At 43.0% G+C, this 21,427-nt stretch overlaps 1 protein-coding gene across 3 annotated transcripts in view; it reads right to left on the bottom strand.

Annotated features, from left to right (window-relative positions):
* Window positions 1-346: 346 nt before the first annotated feature.
* Window positions 347-21,427, bottom strand: part of FBP2 (fructose-bisphosphatase 2) — a 43,544-nt gene continuing 22,463 nt past the window's right edge. Inside the window, exons 6-7 of one of the 3 annotated variants that reach the window (XM_041744485.1) lie at window positions 16,332-16,451; window positions 347-406 (exon numbers count right to left, since the gene is read on the bottom strand). In XM_041744485.1, coding sequence (XP_041600419.1) covers window positions 392-406; window positions 16,332-16,451 — 135 coding nt within the window. In that variant the 3' untranslated portion in view covers window positions 347-391. Of the gene's footprint in view, window positions 407-5,282; window positions 5,510-12,536; window positions 12,954-16,331; window positions 16,452-21,427 lie in introns of those variants that run through there. The other 2 variants (XM_041744484.1, XM_041744483.1) reach the window with 2 other exon arrangements.

The following is a 21,427-nucleotide window of genomic DNA, read 5'->3' as shown; positions in this document are numbered from 1 at the left end:
GTTTGATAGAATTCCCCTGGGAAGCCATCTAGCCCTGGACTTTTGTGTCTTGGGAGGTTTTTGATGACTGCTTCAATTTCCTCTCTGGTTATTGGCCTGTTTTTTATTTCTTCCTGTTCCAGTTTTGGTAGTTTGTGCTTTTCCAGAAATGCGTCCATTTCTTCTAGATTGCCTGATTTATTGGCATATAGCTGCTCATTATAAATTTTTAAAATCGTTTGTATTTCCTTGGTATTAGTTGTGATCTCTCCTTTTTCATTCGTGATTTTATTAATTTGAGTCTTTTCTCTTTTGTTTTTAATAAGGCTGGCTAATGGTATATCTATCTTATTAATTCTTTCAAAGAACCAACTCCTGGTTTTGTTGATCTGTTCCACAGTTCTTCGGGTCTCTATTTCATTGAGTTCTGCTTGAAGGCAAGGGAAACAAAAGCAAAAATGAATTATTGGGACTTATCAAGATAAAAAGCTTCTGCACAGCAAAAGAAACAGTCAACAAAACTAAAAGAGAACCTGCAGAATGGGAGAAGATATTTTCAAATGACATATCAGATAAAGTGCTAGTATCCAAGATCTGTAAAGAACTTATTAAACTCAAAAGCAAAGAAACAATCCAATCATGAAATGGGCAAAAGACATGAACAGAAATCTCACAGAGGAAGACATAGACATGGCCAACAAGCACATGAGAAAATGTTCCACATCACTTGCCATCAGGGAAATAGAAATCAAAACCACAATGAGATACCACCTCACACCAGTGAGAATGGGGAAAATTAACAAGACAGGAAACAACAAATGTTGGAGAGGATGTGGAGAAAGGGGAACCCTCTTGCACTGTTGATGGGAATGTGAACTGGTGCAGCCACTCTGGAAAACTGTGTGGAGGTTTCTCAAAGAGTTAAAAATAGACCTGCCCTACGACCCAGCAATTGCACTGCTGGGGATTTACCCCAAAGATACAGATGCAGTGAAACGCCGGGACACCTGCACCCCGATGTTTCTAGCAGCAATGTCCACAATAGCCAAACTGTGGAAGAAGCCTCGGTGTCCATCGAAAGATGAATGGATAAAGAAGCTGTGGTTTATGTATACGATGGAATATTACTCGGCCATTAGGAACAACAAATACCCACCATTTGCTTCCACGCGATGGAACTGGAGGGTATTATGCTGAGTGAAGTAAGTCAGTTAGAGAAGGACAAACATTATATGGTCTCATTCATTTGGGGAATATAAAAAATAGTAAAAGGGAATAAAGAGTAAAGGAGAGAAAATGAGTGAAAATATCAGGTAGGGTGACAAAACATGAGACACCTAAGTCTGGGAAACGAACAAGGGATAGTGGAAGGGGAGGTGGGCGGGGGGGTGGTGACTGGGTGACGGGCACTGGGAGGGCACTTGGCGGGATGAGCATGGGTGTTATGCTATATGTTGGGAAATTGAACTCCAATAAAAAAATGATAATGTTGGAAACTAAAAAAAAAAAAAGAAAAGAAGAAAGAAAGAAAGAAAGAAAGAAAAGAAGAAGAAGAAGAAGAAGAAGAAGAAGAAGAAGAAGAAGAAGAAGAAGAATAAGAAGAAGAAGAAGAAAGAAAGAAAGAAAGAAAGAAAGAAAGAAAGAAAGAAAGAAAGAAAGAAAGAAAGAAAGAAGAAAGAAAAAAGGAAGGCTGCCGGGAGAGTGGAGAGTTTGACCTTTGGAGTCAGAAGGACGAGGTGTAAGGCCTGAGTCTACCCCTCCCCAGCTGTGAGTCAGTCACTCGGCCTCCTGGCACCTGGCTCCTCCATCTGCAAGGCGGAAACGGGTGCCCGCACCACACAGGGTCTTGAGCAGATTAGAGAAAACCTAATAAAAAGAACCAGCAAAGCACCAGGTGTGGAAAAGTAAAGCAGCAGGAATAGTGTGCTGAGAATTTCCAACTCCCTGGTCTTCTGTCCAAGAGGGAACAGGGTCGGAGCTGGATGTTTGCATTCTGGCCTTGCCCTCCCCTGTGCCCTGGAGCCAGGTGTCGACTCCCTGGTAGCTTGTCACGAGGAGCCAGCAGCACCTGCAGAGAAGGCCACGACAATGGATTTATTGGTAATTCTAACTCTGTCACTGGAGGAAACCACCAGAATAAAATTTATATTTTGGGGTGTGTGGGACTCCCTGTCCTTGCTGGACATGAGGACGCTAAGCAGCTCAGGTCCTAGCCTCCCCTCCCACATCCACTGTGAAATCAAAAACTGTCTTTACACATTTCCTGACAGCCCTGGGGGGGAGCCACCTGCCCTGAGACCCCCTCATGTGGATCCTAAACACATCCCTGGGGAGAAGCCTGTATCTGCACAGCAGGGGGGTGGCCTTAGACTGCCTTGTCATGCCCTAGGATTGCCAGTGGGCCAGATTAGCAACAGAAATGCCCCCTTGTTTGCACATCTAATTTTTTGATGAGCCTCGGGACATGTTTTTAAAGAAAGTTTGCTGGGGAGCCATGGGCTTCCTGTTCCAGAAATATCATGACAGTCCTGTTGTTGAAGTGCAGGGAGCAGCAGAGCACAGGCTGGAGCTGAGTGGGGGTCCTGGGGTCCTTAGCACACATTTATGTATATATTTATATTATTTTTTATATTTTTATTTTTTATAAATATATATTGTTAACATATATTCATATATATAGAAAAAAGAAGAAGGAATTCCTCTCTATGGATTTCATGGCCAGTGTTGTTTTCTTGGAAAGACACCTCCTGTTGCTCTTGTGTCGACGTCTGTGTGCTTGTCCACGTGGCACCTGCAGACTGTCCCCCTGCATCATATCCCCACCATCTCAGGTAGAAGGTGACACAGCTGTAGGGAAGGGAGGCCTGTGGGGGAACTCAGAAGATCCCCAACTCATGGTCTGTGGCAGTCTGTTGTCATTTGTGCTTAGCAGAGGATTTTCACCTGTAAATCCTGGTTCGGTAACTCCTATCTGTCAAGACTAACAAAGAGGATAAGAAGCAAGATTTCCTGCAGTGATTTTAAATTGTGATAGATCTATACGCTGATATGAGGGAACATGTCCTCATTCTTCTGTCCTGGAAAGCATGGAATTTTAATGTTCTATCATCTATCATTTGTCGATCCACATGCAGTAAGTGCATACATGTATATTAATAGAGTTATTTTTCCTTAATCTGTAAGATATAGTCAATAAGTCTTTCCTTTTCTTTTTTGTTTTTTCCTTTTATTTTTTAAAAACGTTCCTTGTTTCATTAGTTTGTTGAACTAATTAAATTCAAAAGGAATCCTTTTCCTCTGTTTCATTTTCATCCATCAGTACCCACAGAGCAGGGCTAACCAAACTGAGGCCCAGAAAGTCAGGGAACCTAAACTCCCATGTGGAAACACCCAGCTTCCTGGGGTGGGGGGTGTTATTACTAAAATTGGGGATGGTACAGGGAAGTGGGAAGAGCCCAGATGGTTTTCACATTTGTTCTCACTTGAAGAAAGGTGTCCCTTCCATTGTCCTTGCGTGTCCCAAACATACATGGAATCCTTGGGTCCCGCCCAGGCACACGGGGAGCTTTCTCTGTCTTGTACAGGGGTGCAGGGAGCAACCCACAGGAGGGAGAGAAAACCTACCTCAGAAGATGCAGAGCCCCTGCCCTTCCCTCGAGACAGAGCCCCCGGCTGCAGGCCATCACCAGAAATGCCAGCTCTGACCTGCATGGTAGCACTGAGTGACAAAACCTGCATTTAGTAAAATCTTAAGACAGTTTTGGAAAAAGAAGAAAAAAGATGAGAAGGAAAAAGAGTGAAATGGTAATGGTGATTTTCTCTGTGGAGCTGGGAATACAGTTCATTTCTGCTTTGCCCAAATCACCCACTGTAATCTATGATATTATGATGAGAAAAAGAAATATAAGTGAAACAAAGCTAAAAGCTACACATAGTCACGCCTGGAAAGGGCAGCACTGAGACTGAGGCTGTGGTTGCCACTGTTGTCTTGCGTCACCTCACTTCACTAAATGGTCCTGATGGTCATTTCACTCTCCCCTGCTTCAAGAGAGCGACACAGGGGAGGGACGTGGCTCCAGGCACCGGAACCCAGAGGTTGGTCTAGCAGCATCTGCGTGTAAAATCCCAGAGAAGGATCTGGTCCCACGTGGGTTCCGGGCAGCCCTGCACACAACATGGAGGGAGAGGAGATGGAGTCTGTGATGGCCTGGACCCGGGGACCCTGGGATGAGATTGAGGCAGGAGCCTTTCTCTCTAAGAAAGATGTTCTGGTAACAGGGAAAGGGGCAGAGGGAGGATGCTGGGCAAAGAAAAGCAAAGCACTGCCAGAGTCTTTATGCTCTTGTTTCATGCAGGTGCTGGGATTGGCACAGGTTCACAAGATGTGGGCCCACCTGGGCTCCTGAAATGTTGAAGCCATGGTAGGAATTTGGGTAGGTACAACCCAAATGTGAAGGGCTCGAGGACCACGGAGCTCACTGCCCCCACCTGGGAAAGGCTGTGGGGGGCATGCTAGGGAGCCTTTGGGATCTTGAGAGCATGCACCCAGGTGAGGCTGGAACTGCCTGGCAAAGTCCCACCATGGTCACGGGCTCCACCTGCTGCAGGAGGGAAGACAGCAGAACACCGCTCACCTCCTGCGGCCACAGAGACTCAGATGGTGCAAGGTCCTAGAAGCCAGAAAGACAAGCCTCTCATGGGACCCTTTTTCTTAGTGTTGCAATGACGTGCACTTGGGAACATGCCCCTCACCCCTCTGGGTGGTGCTGCCCCTTCGTACAAAGCCCACTGCTGGGCTCCCTTTGGTGCCTGGGGTCTCCACACGGAGAAGAGTGTCCCAGGGACCGAAGCCTCTATGGCCTAGGCTGGAGGCCACCGGGGGAGTCTGACTGGCTCCAAATCTGGATGGCACTTTTTGAAAAAGAATCAAAATTGAAGGTGGAGGTTCGGGTGCACGGTTAGCAGAAAGGGGCTTAATCACAACTATAGGATTCCCTGAAATGACAAAACCACATTCGGCTCAATCGATGTCCAGAGTCCACGTGTATCTTACTAAATCTTGATGGGGGCAGCCCCGGAGGTGCAGCGGTTTAGTGCCGCCTGCAGCCCAGGGTGTGATCCTGGAGACCGGGGATCGAGTCCCATGTCGGGCTCCTTGCATGGAGCCTGCTTCTCCTTCTGTCTGTGTCTCTGTCTCTGTCTCTGTCTCTGTCTCTCTCTCTCTCTTTCTCTGTGTGTTTCTCATAAATAAATTTTTAAAAATCTTTAAAAAAAAATAATAAACCTTGATGGTGTGTGTGACCCTAGAAAAGCCTCTCCAAAGTGAAGGGCTGACCTAGCTCCAAAGTGAAGGGCTGACCTAGTGGCTACGTGTCTGTCAGGAGGTAAGGTTGAGAGGTGACCACCTCTGAGCTTACAGTGAACATCTGTAGTGAAGGGTTAAATATCACCAGTTTTGTAGATGAAGACGTTCTGTAGCCGCATGGTGGTGGCGGTGCACAGCCTTGTGGGCGAGCTCGCTGCCCCTGCACTGTAAAGGTAAATATGGCTAAAGTGAACAATTTTTTTATATAAAAACAATTAGTTAACATATAGTGTATTATTAGTTTCAGAGGTAGAGTCTGTGATTCATCAGATGCATAGAACACCCAGTGTTCATCCAGGTGTCTTTTTTTTTTTAAGATTTTATTTATTTATTTATTCATGGCAGAGAGACAGAGGGAGAAGGAGGCTCCCCGCAGGGAGCCCAATGCGGAACCTGAGACCAGGATCACCCCCTGAGCCAAAGGCAGATGCTCAACTGCTGAGCCACCCAGGCATCCCCCAGGTGCCCTCCTTAATGTTCGTCACCTAGGTACCCCATCCCCCACCCCTCCCCTCCAGCCACACTCGGTTTGTTTCACACTCAGTTTGTTTCAGAGAATTGTATGGTTTGTCTCCCTCTCTGCTTATGTCTTATTTTAATTTTCCCTCTCTTCCTCTAGGCTCCTGTTTGTTCCTTAAATTCCACATGAGTGAAACCCTATGATAACTGTCTTATTCTGATTTGTTTGGCTTAGCATAATACCCTCTAGTTCCATCCACATCATTGCAAATGGCAAGATTTCAATTTTTTGATGGCTGAGTAGGATCCATTGTGTATTTATACCATATCTTCTTTATCCATCCGTCAATGCACATCTGTGTCTTTCCATAGTTTAGCTACTGTGGACATTGCAGCTATAAATATTGGGGTACAGGTGCTACTTCGGATCAATGCATTTGTATCTGGGATATATACTTAGTAGTGCAACTGCTGAGGAACCTCCACACTGTTTCCCAGAGAGGCGGCACCAGCTTGCATTCCCACCAACAGTGTGAGAGGGTTTCCCTTTTTCTAAATTCTTGCCAACATTTGTTGTTTCTTATCTTGTCAATTTTAGCAATTTTGACCAGTGTGAGGTGGTATCTTGTTGTGGTTTTGATCTGTATTTCCCCGATGGCAAGTGATATTGAGCTTTTTTTCACATGTCTGTTTGCCATCTAGATGTCTTCTTTGGAGAAGTATCTGTTCATGTCTTCTGGCCATTTCTTGATTGGCTTATTTTTTTCTTTACGTATCGAATTCTATAAGTTCTTTATAGATTTTAGATACTAGACCCTTATCTGATATGTCATTCACAAATATCTTCTCCCACTCTGCAGGTTGCCTTTTGTTTTTGTCAAATGTTTCCTTTGCTGTGAAATAGCTTTTTATATTGATGAAGTCCCAATACTTCATTTTTGCCTTTGTTTCCCTTGCCTTTGGAGATGTGTCTAGCAAGAAGTTGCTGTGGCTGAGGTTGAAAAAGCTGCTGCCTGTGTTTTTCCTCTAGGATTTTGATGGATCCCTGTCTCACATTTACATCTTTCACCCACTTTGAGTTTATGTTTGTGTATGATGTAAGAAAGTGGTCCAGTTTCATTCTTCTGCACGTGGCTGTCCAATTTTCCCAACACCATTTGTTGAAGAGACTGTCCTTTCTCCAGTGGATATTCGTTCCTGCTTTGTCTGAGATGAGTTGACCATAGAGTTGAGGGTCCATTTCTGGGTTCCACTGACCTATGTGTCTGGTTTTGTGCCAGTACCACACTGTCTGATGATTACAGCTTTGTAATATAGCTTGAAATCCGGATTGTAATGCCACCTGCCTTGGTTTTCTTTTTCAACAGTTCTTTGGCTATTCAGGGTGTTTTCTGCTTCCATATAAATTGTAGGATTATTTGTTCCAGCTCTGTGAAAAAAAGTTGATGGCATTTTGACAGGAATTGCATTGAATGTATAGATTGCCCTGGGTAGCATAGACATTTTAACAATATTTGTTTTTCCCATTCATGAGCATAGAAAGTTTTTCCATTTATTCATATCTTCCTCAATTTCCTTTGTAAGTGCTCTATTATTTTCAGAATACAAATCCTTTACCTCTTTGGTTAGGTTTATTCCTAGGTAATGTATGGTTTTTGGTGCAGTAATAATGGGATGGATCCCTTAATTTCTTTTTCTCCAATTTCATCATTAGTGTATAGAAATGCAACTGATTTCTGTACATTGATTTTATATCCTGCCACTTTGCTGAATTCCTGTATGAGATCTAGGAATTTTTGGATGGAGTCTTTTGGGTTTTCCACATAAAGTATGTCATCTGCAAAAAGCAGGAGTTTGACTTCTTTGCCAATTCAGATGCCTTTTATTTCTTTTTCCTGTCTGATTGCTGAGGCTAGGACTTCTAGTACTATGTTGAATAGCAGTGGTGAGAGTGGGCATCCCTGTCGTGTGTTCCTGACCTTAGGGGAAAAACTCTCAGTTCTTCCCCATTGAGAATGATATTCTCTGTGGGCTTTTCATAGATGACTTTTAAGATACTGAGATATGTTCCCTCTACCCCTACACTGTGGAGAGTTTTAATCAAGAAAGGATGCTGTACTGTGTCAAATGCTTTTTTTCTGCATCAGTTGAGAGGATCATTTGGTTCTTGTCCTTTCTTTTATTAATGTGGCATATCACACTGAGTGATTTGCAGATGTTGAACCACCCTTGCAGCCCAGGAATAAATCCCACTTGATCATGGTGAATAATCCTCTTAATATACTGTTGGATCCTATTCACTAGTGTCTTGGTGAGAATTTTGGCATCCATGTTCATCAGGGATACTGGTCTGTAATTCTTTTTGGTGGGGTCTTTATCTTGTTTAGGGATCAAGATAATGCTGACCTCACAGAAAGAGTCTGGAAGTTTTCCTTCCACTTCTATTTTTTGAAACAGCTTCAGAAGAATAGGTATTAATTCTTTTTTAGATGTTTGGTGAATTCCCCTGGGAAGCCATCAGTACCTGGAATCTTGATTTTTGGGAGATTTTTTTATTATTGCTTCAATTTCCTTGCTAGTTATGGGTCTAGTCAGGTTTTCTATTTCTTCCAATTTCAGGTTTGGTAGTTTATATGTTTCTAGGAATGCATCCAATTCTTCCAGATTACCTAATTTGGTGGCATATGGTCACTCATACTATGTTCTTAAAATTATTTGTATTTCTTTGGTGCTGATTGTGATCTCTCTTCTTTCATTCATGATTTTATTTATTTAGGTCTTTTTTGTTTCTTATAAGTCTGACTAGGGGTTTATTCATCTTATTAATTCTTTCAATGCACCAGCTCCTAGTTTCATTGATCTATTCTACTCTTCTTTTTGTTTCTATTTCACTGATTTCTGCTCTAATCTTTATTATTTCTCTTCCTGCTGGGTTTAAGTTTTATTGGCTGTTCTTTTTCCAGCTCCTTTAGGTGTAAGGTTAGTCTGTGTAGTTGAGACTTCTCTTGTTTCTTGAGAAAGAACTATATTACTATATACTTCCCTCTTAGGACCACTTTTGCTGCATCTCAAAGGTTCTTAACTATTGTGTTTTCATTCCATTTGCTTCCATGATTTTTTTTAAGTTCTTCTTTAATTTCCTAGTTGACCCATTCATTTTTTAGTAGGTTGCTCCAAGTATTTGAGTTCCTTTCAAATTTCATCCTGTGACTGAGTTCCAGTTTCAAAGCATCAGAAATGAAAAAAGCAAAGCATTCCCTGAAAATATGCAGGGAATAATCCTAGTCTTTTGGTACTGGTTGAGATCTGGTTTGTGACCCAGTATGTGATCTATTCTAGAGAATATTATATATCTTCTATACCAAGAAGAATGGGTATTCTGTTGCTTTAGGATGGAATGCTCTGAATATATCTGTGAAGTCCATCTGGTCCAATGTGTCATTCAAAGTTTTTGTTTCCTTCTTGATTTTCAGCTTAGGTGATCTGCCCATTGCTGTGAGGGGGGTTTTAAAGTCCCCTAGTATAATTGTAGCATTATCAATGTGTTTCTTTAATTTTGTTATTCATTGGTTTATATAATTGGCTGCTCCCAAGTTAGAGGCATAAATATTTACAATTCTTAGATCTTCTTGTTAGATAGAACCCTTTAAGTGTGATATAGTGTCCTTCCTCATCTCTTATACAGTTTTTGGTTTAAAATCTAATTTGTCTACTCTAAGGATTGCTACCCCAGTTTTCTTCTGATGACCATTAGCATGATAAATGGTTCTCCATCCCCTCTTTGGGAGAATCTTTGGGTCTAAAATGAGTCTCTTGTAAATAGCATATAGGTAGGTCTTGCTTTTTTTATCCAATCTGGTCTTGCTTTTTTTTATCCAATCTGATACCCTGTATCTTTTGATTGGAGCATTTAACACATTTATATTTAGAGTAACTATTGAAATACATGAATTACCATTGTATTACCTGTAAAGTCCCTGTTTCTGTATATCGTCTCTGTTCCCTTCTGGTCTATGCTGCTTTTGGGCTCTCTCTTCACTCACAGGATCCCCTTTAATATTTCTTGCAGGGCTGGTTTAATGATTACAAATAATTTTAGTTTCTGTTTGTCCTGGGAGCTTTTTTATCTCTCCTTCTATTTTGAATGACAACCTTACTGGTTTAAGTATTCTTGGCTGCATCATATATCTCACTTAGCACCCTGAATATATCATGCCAGTCCTCTCTGGCCTGCCAGGTCTCTGTGGAGAGGTCTTCTGCCAGTGTAATGTTTCCACCCTTGTGGGTTAAAGAGCTCTTGTCTGAAACTGCTTGCAAGATTTTCTCTTTATCTCTGAAATTTGCAAGCTTCATTATTATAGTCTGGCTGTTGATCTATTTTTATTGATTTTAGGGGAGTGTGGGGTGGCTCTCTGTGCCTCCTGAACTTGGGTGTTTATTTCCTTTCCCAGATTAGGGAAGTTCTCAGCTATAATTTGTTCTAATAGACCTTCTGCCTCTCTGTCTTTTCTGATCTTCCAGGATATTCAAATATTATTGCACTTAATGCTATCACTCATCTTTCAAAGTCCCCCCTCAGCATCCAGTAGTTGTTTTTCTCTTTTTCTCAGCTTCCTTACTTTCCATCATTTTATCTTCTGTATCACTGACTCTCTCTTCTGCCTCACTTACCCTAGCAGTTAGAGCCTCCATTTTTTTTTTACTGCATCTCAGTAATGACATTTTTAACTTCAGCCTGTTTAGGTTTTAGTTCTTTTATTTCTAAGATTCTCTAGTGTCTTTTATGCTTTTTTCAACCCGGGTGATTATCTTTGTAATCATTATTTTAAATTCTAGCTCTGACATCTTACTTATATCTATATCAATTAAATCTATGGCAGAGAGTATTACCTCTGGTTCTTTCTTTGGTTGTGAATTTCTCCTTCTTGTCATTTTGTCCAAAAAAGGAAAGAAAGAGAAAGAGGGGCGCATGGGTGGCTCAGTGGTTGAGTGTCTGCCTTTGGCTCACGTTGTGATCCCTAGGTCTGAGGATGAAGTCCTGCATCAGGCTCCCCACAGGGAGCCTGTTTCTCCCTCTGCCTGTGTCTCCCCCTCTCTCTGTGTGTCTCTCATGAGTAAGTAAATAAAATCTTAATTAAAAAAAAGGAAAAAAAAAGGAAATAAAGAGAAAGAAAAAACAGCAAAAACAGCAATAATAAAATCAACAACAACAATAACTTTAGGAAGTGACTCTGGTGCATGCTTTATATACTCTGCGGTTGTGTTTTGGCTGCTCTTTCCGGCTGGTCCTTCCTCCTTGTTTGTAGTGGGAAGTGTTTGGTCCTTTAAGTAGATATGCTTTCAGTAGCTTGTGAAGTTAAGCCGGAAGCTCATGTTCTGGAGCTTTCTTTAATCAGCAGACTTGGTATATGTTGGGGTTGTGTTTGTCTTCTGAGGGGGTTCACAAGCTGACTTGCCCTCGGAGGGACACACCTGCAGGTCAGGGGGCGGGACTGCGGGCAGAGGATTCCAGCCTCCACTGGAGGCACCGTGTGTCTCCCCGGGGTCCGACTGTGCTGGTGGCCGGTGGTGGTGGAGGAGATGGAATTGGGCGTCACCTTGTCCCTTCGCCCCCCGGGGAGGCAGAAGTCCCGGCAGCTGCTGCCCTGCGGTCCTCCCAGAAAAGTGCGCAACCTCCTGCGGCCCAGGACCTCGTCACTTCCCTGCCCTAGCCTGTCCGTGTCGAGGTCATCACATCCCCAGAGCCACAGGTCTCCTGAATTCCAATTCCGGCCGGGAGCTGGGATTCAAAGCTCCGAGCCGAGGCCCGGGAAGGCGCGTGCGCCCACCGCGGCCCTGGCGGGAAGGCTCGGGCCGCCCGCAGCCGCCGCACCTCGAGGCCTTCACAGGCACCTGCGCCGAGGCTGCCAGGAACGCTCCGCGAGGAGCTGGAGCCCGCGGCCACCGTGTGCGTTTGACTCGGTCCCCTAGCGCCTCTGTGTTGCAAGCAGGCTGGCCGCTCCGGTGGCGGCCGGCAAGCCGCCCTGGCCGCCGCGCAGCCCCGCCCCGGCCCCGCCCCGGCCCCGCCCCGGCCCCGCCCCGGCCCCGGCCCCGCCCCGGCCCGCGCCCAGCCAGGCCCAGCCAGGCCCAGCCAATGCCCGCGGCGCCCGCGCACAGCCGCACGCCCGCGGAGGCCTGGCGCCCCCCTCCGACCCGCCTGCGCGCCTCGCCTCCGCGGCTCCCCGGGGGCCCTTGGTCTGCAGAGGACAAGCACGCTGCTCCAAGGCCCTCCAGAAAAGGGAGCAGTCTTTTCCCTGAGCAAAACCCAGGGATCCACTGGCCACCGATGCCGACTTTCTCCCTCTTCCTGACTTGGCTCCGAGAACCAGACTTCCTCCCTTTCGGGCCTCGCGGCTTCCCAATCCCCCAGTTCAGGGCTCCGAACTTTGCTTCTGCCAGAATCACTTGCTCCAAATATGCAGACTGTTTCTGTACTCTTCCCATCTTGTTCCTAATTTTGCAAAGCAGGTGAAGGTTGGTCCGGTTGTACTGGAAGAACAAAGCAAGTTCAAGGTGCCCCTACTACTCCACTGTCTTGGAACCACTAGGTTCAAATTTTAAAAGAACCAAAACAAATTCTTAAGTGAGCTCTAAACTTTTGCCCACAAGTCTGTGGTGGCCGATTCCCTGGCCGACACACTTGGTACTATAACCCTATTAGCTGCTGTTCACCAGAGAAGACAGATCAAAGTTGTTCTTTCCACATGTGGGTTTTTATTTTGAGCCCTTCACACCCAGCACAGAATTGCCTCTGGCTTCAAGAGCTGCGAGGAGCACTTTGCTGTGATCTTCTTGGTGTGATTTAAGAGCTTTGCCTTTTGTTACCCATCAGCACCTGAGCAATAATTATTGTTCACTCAGGGCCCTTAATAAAAAGGACAAGACAAAGACAAGGCAGTTTTCAGGGTCAAACCCACTACCTGCCTGCCTGGCTTTTCTGTACACAGGTGAGGTATTCCTGTACATCATCCGGGGACCCCAGAATGAGGGGGACTCGTTGGTGAATGGTCTCTGGCTTCACATCCAGCACGGGCTGAGTGCCTGTGGTCGCCAGGCCTCCAGCCTGCTCTATGATATAAGCCACAGGATTGCACTCATACAGGAGCCGGAGCTATGGGAGAAACAGAGTCAGGTGGAAAAGCTCTGCAAGTTGCCAGATATCCCAAGCCATGCCCCTTTTAAAGCTCAACAGGGAATTGCAGCTGCTGAACTTCTGGTCTGTTAGCCCAAATGAACAGACACCCCAGCAGAGTGAGCTTCCAGAGGTCAGGACCCCCCAGAAGCCCAGGTGCATCAGATGATGTTCATCGCCATGTCTTTGGGGCACCACTGGTTAGTATCTACTGTCTTGTGACCTCTGTGTGTACGAGAGACCTGCCTCCTCCCCCTGAGAGTATGGGATCCAGATACTTGTTTGCTGTTGGCTCAGCAGTGAGGCAAACTGACTCTGAGGCCTGGTCAGGAGCCTCTGTATGTGAGGCCTTAGGGCTAGGAGGAAGTCCAGCTTGGATGGGATGGAAGGTCACCTGGAGAGTACAGGGTAGCCTCTTAGGATAACTTCCCATCCAAGATCGTGTGGAGGAATCCCACATCTCAAGTGTCAACGTGACTAGGTAGTTTGTTGGGGTTAAATGGCCTTTTCTCGTGGCCACTGAGACTGAGTTAACGTCCACTGCTTGCACTCCCACGGCATCCTGCACGTCCTTCTACATGCATTTGTCACACTGAGGTTGGTTTCATATCTGCCTTCCTCCTTACATGCTCACCCTTGAGGGCAGGGACAGAGTCTGTCTTGGCGGATCACTGTGGCACCTCCCTTCCTAGTACTGTCTGATGCAGGAGACAAGGCTCCTGTGTCCCTCGCCCATGGCCTTCCAGTGGAAGGCAGAAATGGGTGGGGTGTGAAGGGTCAAGTCAGCCTGTGCCCTGCTTGCTACATTGGGCCCGTGGACACAGGGCCGAGCCTATCCTGAGGAAAGACTGCCTTTTCTAAGAGGTACCATAGGAACTAGCAGGTGCCTGCCCTGTACCCAGTGAGTCCTTGGGGAATTGAATTGAAATGGGCTGGACCCAAAGGCTTTTTTAGGTTTCTTTCTCTGTGTTGTCATTCCCTCCTCACCACCCCCACCCCACCACACCACCAGACACCCACATACATCACATCAGATTCAGAGTGACAGTCTAGCTGCACGTTCTAACTCAGTATCATACTATCTTCTCCTTCCTGCCCCAAAAGCTGCAAAGGCTGTGCAAAACCTGTATTGAAAAGAAAACAAGCTCCTTTCTGTAATTGGCTTACAAAATGGTGAAGCCAGCTCTCTGCAGCCTTTTTTTCTTTGCTTCAAATCCATTCTGAAGATCATTGGAAACTACTTTGAGAAGCAGTCAAATCTTGCTGATTTTTGAATTATTGTTATTTCATGGTGGGAAGCAAAATGTCTCTGGTCTAGGTTGGAGAGCCAGGTATTCAGGAGAAAGTAAGTCAAGACTCCAGGGGGCCATTTACTGCCATTTTGGTAAAACTGCACTAAAAAAAACTACACTACCCTTACTCTAGACCTCCAGCTCTTGGAGTAATGGGTATCCTGGCGAGTGCAAAGAAGCCCCACTGGGTGTGGACACAATTGGATCTGCGAGTTTTGTCCCTGATCATCCACAGGAGGGACACTGGAGGCCAATTGGTCCTGCACAGCTACCTAACAGCTTGTAGCACTCCACTCTTTCCTCTCCTTTTCCTTGCTCTGGGCGCTTGAGGATAAGGGATTTGGGATGTTTGACAATAAAGCCTCCGATTGTCACCAAGTAGCCTTTGTTTGTACCATTTTGATTCAGATACTTAAGAAAAAAAGTACAGCATCCTCACATAAAATTTGTCTTTGAGCCAAGGTTGCCCTTCACCTAAAGTTGTTCTTGTAGTAAATTCATCTTAAAATACAACATGCAGGTCTTCATGTTACTTTGGCCTGCAGCCCACGTGATCTACTTTTTTCTGCAACTAAATCTAAACAGATGAACAGAGACAAGCACACACAGGAGAAAAGGCATACACAATCACCCCACCCCAAAAACACACAGCAAGGATGCCTGGGTGGCTCAGCGGTTGAGCATCTGCCTTTGGCTCAGGGCGTGATCCTGGAGTCCCAGGACTGAGTCCCACATGGAGCTCCTGCAGGAAGCCTCCTTCTCCCTTTGCCTGTGTCTCTGCCTCTCTCTCTCTCTCTCTCTCTGTGTGTGTGTGTGTGTGTGTGTCTCATGAATAAATAAATAAAATATTAAAACAAAAAACACAGCAATGCCCACACAGATACCAGGAAAGCTAAAACACAGAGTTCAGGAACCAATGGTACTTTCAACAGGGATGGCGGGGATGGTGCTATGAATATAGATCTACATGGAATTATATGTGGTTATGGAAATGTCCATGTAACTATATGTGCATATTTTCTGACTCATTTTAAATCATTTTAACAATTAGTAACAAATAGCCTAACCTTTTCTGTGTTGGAACTTAGTAGACAGCACTCCCTCATTTTCTAAATCTTATTTAATACCCTGTGCCAGTATCTTTTATGCAGAATTGTCTGTAACTCTTACTTCTAAAGGTTATGATATACCTGAGCTAAACATTCACATGAAGAGAAACTCCTGATACACCAATCTGCATATTAAAAATCTTCCCTCTGGTCTCATGTGCTCTTAGATTTCTTATCATGGCTTTGAAACTGTCATTCCAGTAATTCAAATTGCACATCCTGGGAGACAAATATATATGTGGCCAGTTGTTGGTATATGTGAGAGTGTATTAGATCTTTGTTTTGATTTTTTCACTTAATGATCTCTGTGATTGGTGAAAAAATCAGACATGTTTCCATGGGAGGGTCTATTCAAGATAAATGCATTTGGGCCATAAGATTCCCATCTGATAATATAAGTATTTTGGGGTTTGGGTCATAAAGTTGCAATAAGACCTTCCAGGAACTACCTTCCCAGAAGTATTGAATAAATTCTGACCAAAAGTTCTTATTCTGGAGTTTGGGAACTCTCCAGAGGATTCATGGGTAGACTTCAAGTCATCTGTGAACCCCCTAAAAACATATGTAATTTATCTGTTTATGTGCATTTCTTTCCCCTGGGAAGTGGATCCATACCTTCTGTTAGACTCTCAAATGGTCTATAATCCAGAATCAGGTGGTGCTGAAGCTACAGGCACAGCATGTAGAAGGTGGTAGATGACCACAGCTGACACATGGTGAATGATGGGCATGAGGCCAAGGAATGTGAAGGGTAGTGAAAATTGCCAATAACAACTTCAGCCTCTACTACAGCCTCAAAATTTATTAATGGGGAAATATAGCTCATTTTTCTTCCACCTACCCACTCACAAACTGCTGTGAAGAGGTCAGAGCAGTAGCCAAAAAGCAGGCATGAAGAGAAAGGGTACTCCAACTGGCTTACTGACAGATACAGCCTGTGGACGAAAAAGAATTACCTTGCCCTTTGGACTTTTCTGGTTCGCTGGGTACAGGAAGACTCCTCCATAGACCAGGGTACGGTGTACATCAGCCACCATAGAGCCCACATACCGGGCCCCATAGGGAGCACTGCCATCCTAGAAGGCAGAAAGAGAAGAGGCAAGATGCTCACCTGGATTAGATACTTGTTAACCACGTATCTTAAGAGATTGGCAAAGCAAAAGAAATTAACTATTAGTCTTCTAAGGAAAGGAGACATTGGCAGCATTTAGGATGGGATTAGACAAGCAAGAGATAGTCACCCAACAAAAAAGAATTGAATGGCAATAAAAGCAGGCACTATAGGTGATTCCAAACCCTGAATATAGATGGAATACAAAACCTGCCAATTACTCTCCTAGGTAATAATATGAGTAGCACTGAACAGAAATCTTGTGTAAACTCAGCTCAATAAATAATTTTTCAGTATCTTATTTCTGCCTGGCATCAGGCCAGGCTCTGAGGATGCCAAAATCAGAAAGTCTCTGCCCCCAAGGAACTCACCAACTGAAGGGGAAGACTAGCATATATAAATGAGTAAGATTTCAAAACACAGAGTTCAGGGTTCAGGAACCAATGGTACTTTCAACAGGGATGGTGGGGATGGTAGCTATGAATATAGATCTACATGGAATTATATGTGCTTATGGAAATGTCTATGAAACTAACTATATGTGCATATTCTCTGACTCATTTTAAATCATTTTAACAATTAGTAACAAATAGCCTAACCTTTTCTGTGTTGGAACTTAGCAGACAGCACTTCCTCATTTTCTAGATCTTATTTAATATCCTGTGCCAGTATCTCTTATGCAGAATTGTCTGTGACTCTTACAATTAAAAAATAAATGAATTTAAAATTTTATGATAAAAAAATGAATAACCCAATTTTTAAAATAGACCAAAAACTTACCTTATACCACATGACAAATACACTCAAAGTGGAACCTACACATAAGAGCTAAGACTATAAAATTCTAAGAAAATATCAACAGACTTTTGGGAGAAGAAACTTGAGAGAAATGGTATTAAAATTATCTGGCAAAGAAAACCGGAACATTTGGGAAAATGAAGAACAAGGAAAGAGTATCTCTACCAAATCTAAGAGCACACAGTGAATTAACAATATTTACATATGCAAAGAAGAAATGCAAACACCCACCAGTAGATCAGAATAGAGTCTAGTCTTGGGCATTAAGAAAGATGAGAATTTCATTTATGCTGAACAGGACCTTTCAATCAGCATTAGACAGGATTATTAGCCAAAGAACAGCACTGTGCAAGCTGCTTAGAGAAGAGGGGGGAAGGATCCCTACCTCATTCTTTACACCCAGATTATTTCAACATGGAGAGAGACTTGAAAGGAGAAAATCACAAATAATTTAGAATAAGGCTGTCCAATGAAGTTCTCTGTAGTGATGGAAACACTTTTTATAACCACTGGCCCAAAGTAACCATGTGTGAGGTCTGGTAACAAGACGAAGTGTAGATGAAAACAGAATTTTACATGTTATTTACTGGTAATTACATGTGGCTAGTAGCTACTCTACTGGGCAGTACAGTACAGGAAACATGAGTACATTAATTCATAATCTAGAACACAACCATTAGTTACAAAGAAAAATAAATATAAAATTGCAAATACCTCTGTAGGATCAAAAGCTGAAAGTCTACCCATATTTCTAACATGAATAACAGACAAAAGATAAGTTTCCTTTATTTACTAAGTGCTTATAAAGCAACAAGAAACAGATAATACTAATTAAATATTTGCTAAGGACAGAAATAGGCAATTTACTAAGACAAAAGTTGATGCTAAGTACAAGGAAAGTTGTAAGACATAAGCCATCATTAAATATGTGCAAATCAAGCCACAGGGTTCACCTTTTTACCATCAGATGAACACAAATTTTAAAAGATTCACCATATCTCGCACGGGCAGGGACACAGGGAAATGGGCACTCTTTCATATGATGCCGTAACATATAAACTGATGCAACTTTTCTGAAGAATACTTGGTGACATCAGCATGTGAGATGCACATACCCTTTGACCCAGCAACTTCAGCAAGACGTGTCCTACAGATATACCTGCAAAGGTCACGAGCACACACATTTGGAATCTCCGCTGCAGCTTTGTGTCAATCTCCAAATCATGACAAAGAAAATCAGTGAGACTAACATGCTCTGCCTGATGTTCTAAAAGGGGCAGGTATGGAGGTGGGTGAGTGTAATCCTTCCTGCCACCCCAGCTCAAAGAATAAAAGCAACACTTGGCAGTGGTCATCCCTGGAAAGAGCAACTTGGCTGGGGTTAAGGAATGGGGGAGGCTTTCATTTTTAATTTTGCATAATTCTGTATGCTTTACATGCCCTAATCTTAGATTACATTTTAAAATTGAAGTAGAATTCAAAAATAAATAAATAAAATAAAATAAAATTGAAGTAAAATTCACATCAGCCCCTGGCAACCACTAATCTGCCTTATGTCTCTACACACTGACCTTATCCTTGCAACTGGCTCTTTCCACTTAACATAAATGTTTTTGAAATTATCCATGCAGTGGTATAGACCAGTTCTTCATTCCTTCTTATGGGTGAATAATACTCCCTTTTCTGAATGTACCACCTTTTATCCATCCACTCATCACTTGATGGACATTTGAGTTTTTTCACTTTGGATTATTGTAAATAATGCTGCTATGAACATGTGTGTGCAATTTTTTTATGAATATCTGTTTTCAGTTATTTGAAGTATATACATAGGACCAGAATTGCTGGGTCATATGGTCATTCTATGTTTAACTTTTGAGATACGTTACTTTTTAAATTTTGTTAACAAGAATAGAAACCAGTTTCAATCAAGTGGAAACATTACAAACTATTTATTATCTTCTTTGAGCCTTTCTTTCTTTAGAAAGAGTTAAAAGTACTTAATTAAGGAAATAAAGAAAGCGACAGCTTCATGCCAACACCCCCAGGCCAGCCTCTCCTGCCTTCACCTCTGTCCCTCTCTCTTCACAGAGAATTGCTGAGGGAAGGGGGCACAGATTACTTTCCCTAATTTCCCTTTAATCTTTCTAAGGGATCACTGCAAACCTCCACCACAGCCAGGAGGATGCCCACCAGGTATCCCCATTTGACCAAAGTCAAAATTCCTTTTTGTATTTATAGGCGGATATTCTAGAATCCAACTTGGGTTTCATTGTATTCCTGTTTGTCTTATTAGTCAGAACTGGACACTCCCAAGAATATCCAGCACTTCAGTCAAAATGATTATTGTTTCTACATCAAGAAGAAAGTCCTTCCCTGGACTCTCAAGTGTTGCCTGAGGAAACTACCTGGCATTCACACTGCTTTCCTGCTGTTACATGTAGACTAAACTTCCTGGGGCCAGAATCAACTAATCTCTAGTCTTCAATGTATGGAACTTGTTAAGAGATTTTATGTGAAAAGCAAGCAAGAAAAGCCAAAACCTCCTAGAGACAAAACAACTCCTTTTATGCTAGGGGCAGATGCATATTAAGTCTAGAATTTCACATTAATAAACAACTGGAGGATTCTGGAGACTTGCTTTATGTTGGGGAATATGTCCCTTCCTTTGCTGTTGAGAAGGGTCTCATCTTTGAATCAGTATTGAAATATTGATTAATACATTGGGCTCAATAATCTACCATTTCCATGATAAGTGAACACTGACTTTTTATTTTCTAAGGGGACTGCTCCACTGAACAACTATTGCAGAATGAGGAGGAGATGAGAATAATTTGCTGTTTAGATCCTACTGCATGAGTCCCACCTATTTGTCAGCAAACAGGGTGCAGTAATGGGTGGCCATCCACAGGCTATTCTAGCAATGTTAATCTGTCCTGTATGTAACGCATACACTCCCCTTTACATTATTTTTGTCCCATTATCTCCATTCTGTATCTGTAGATTAATTTCCTGATATAAAGAAATGTCTAAGAAACTGCCCAGCACAGTACTTTTTCAAGTGTGCATGGAAATCCATTAATAGGTGATACGCCCATTTAATGAGAGATTACTAACATGCTTTTTTTTTTTTTTTCAAATGAGATGCAATCTAAACAAATGGAATGGAACACAACAGAATGGAACAGATCAGATCAGAACAGATCAGAATAGGGGAGCCTGGGTGGCTCAATCAGTTAAGCGTCTGCCTTCAGTTCAGATCATGATCCCAGGGCCCTGGGATGCAGCCCCCCATCAGGCTTCCTGCTCAAGGGGAAGCCTGCTTGTCCCTCTCCGTCTACCACTCCCTCTGCTTGTGCTCTCTCCTCTATTTCTGTCTCTCTCTCAAATAAATCAATAAAATCTTTAAAAAAAAAAAAAAAGAACAGAATTGAATTGAATAGAAAAGTGAAAAGGTAAAAGTATCTTAAAACACATCGAGATTAAGGCAATTTATTTCAGTGGGGCCTGTGTGTGTACATGCACACTGGCACACATGTGCTCTGAATTAGATGTAAAATGCATTTGTTATTAATGCTCACAGTCAAAAATTCTTCAGAGCCACTGGTCTAATTAACCTTTCTTACTCCTGAGCTGTCTCTGGGGAAACTGTATAGATCTTCTTAAGGCATTTATTCCATTTTGTAAAATTACAAGGTGTAGTTTACCTTAGAACCTGAGTATCTTTCTTCTAGCAGTAGTAACACTATCTAAGCTGGACTATGAGGAAGGATACAAGAGAAACATTTTTTTTTAAGAGCACTGAGTATTATTTGAGAGGAGAAGAAGTTAAAATGGAATTGGGAAAGATCTTAATATCTTCTAAGAGTTTCAGTTTTACTGAGAGGTCAAAGGATTCCTATTTTTTCCCTGACTTTATAATTACCCTTTTATGTAGTTTTCCATTTGGGAGCTCATCCTGTGGTAAGATTTAAAGGCAGACCAACCTGCTGTTGGTCATTCACAAGCTGATGCCTTATTTCCCATTTGAAACCTCTCCTTCAAAGACATTTATGGTATTCTTTGTATAGAACTGTTATTTTTTTAGTGGTAACATAAATATCTTTTTTATGGGCTCTAGAGGAGGCACTTTAGCTTAGAATG

The sequence above is a fragment of the Vulpes lagopus genome, chromosome 2 (genome assembly GCF_018345385.1).
Source record: "Vulpes lagopus strain Blue_001 chromosome 2, ASM1834538v1, whole genome shotgun sequence".
In the NCBI taxonomy this organism is placed as follows: domain Eukaryota; kingdom Metazoa; phylum Chordata; class Mammalia; order Carnivora; family Canidae; genus Vulpes; species Vulpes lagopus.
The sequence above is the reverse complement of the archived record's forward strand: the minus strand, read 5'-3'. Positions and strand labels throughout refer to the sequence as shown.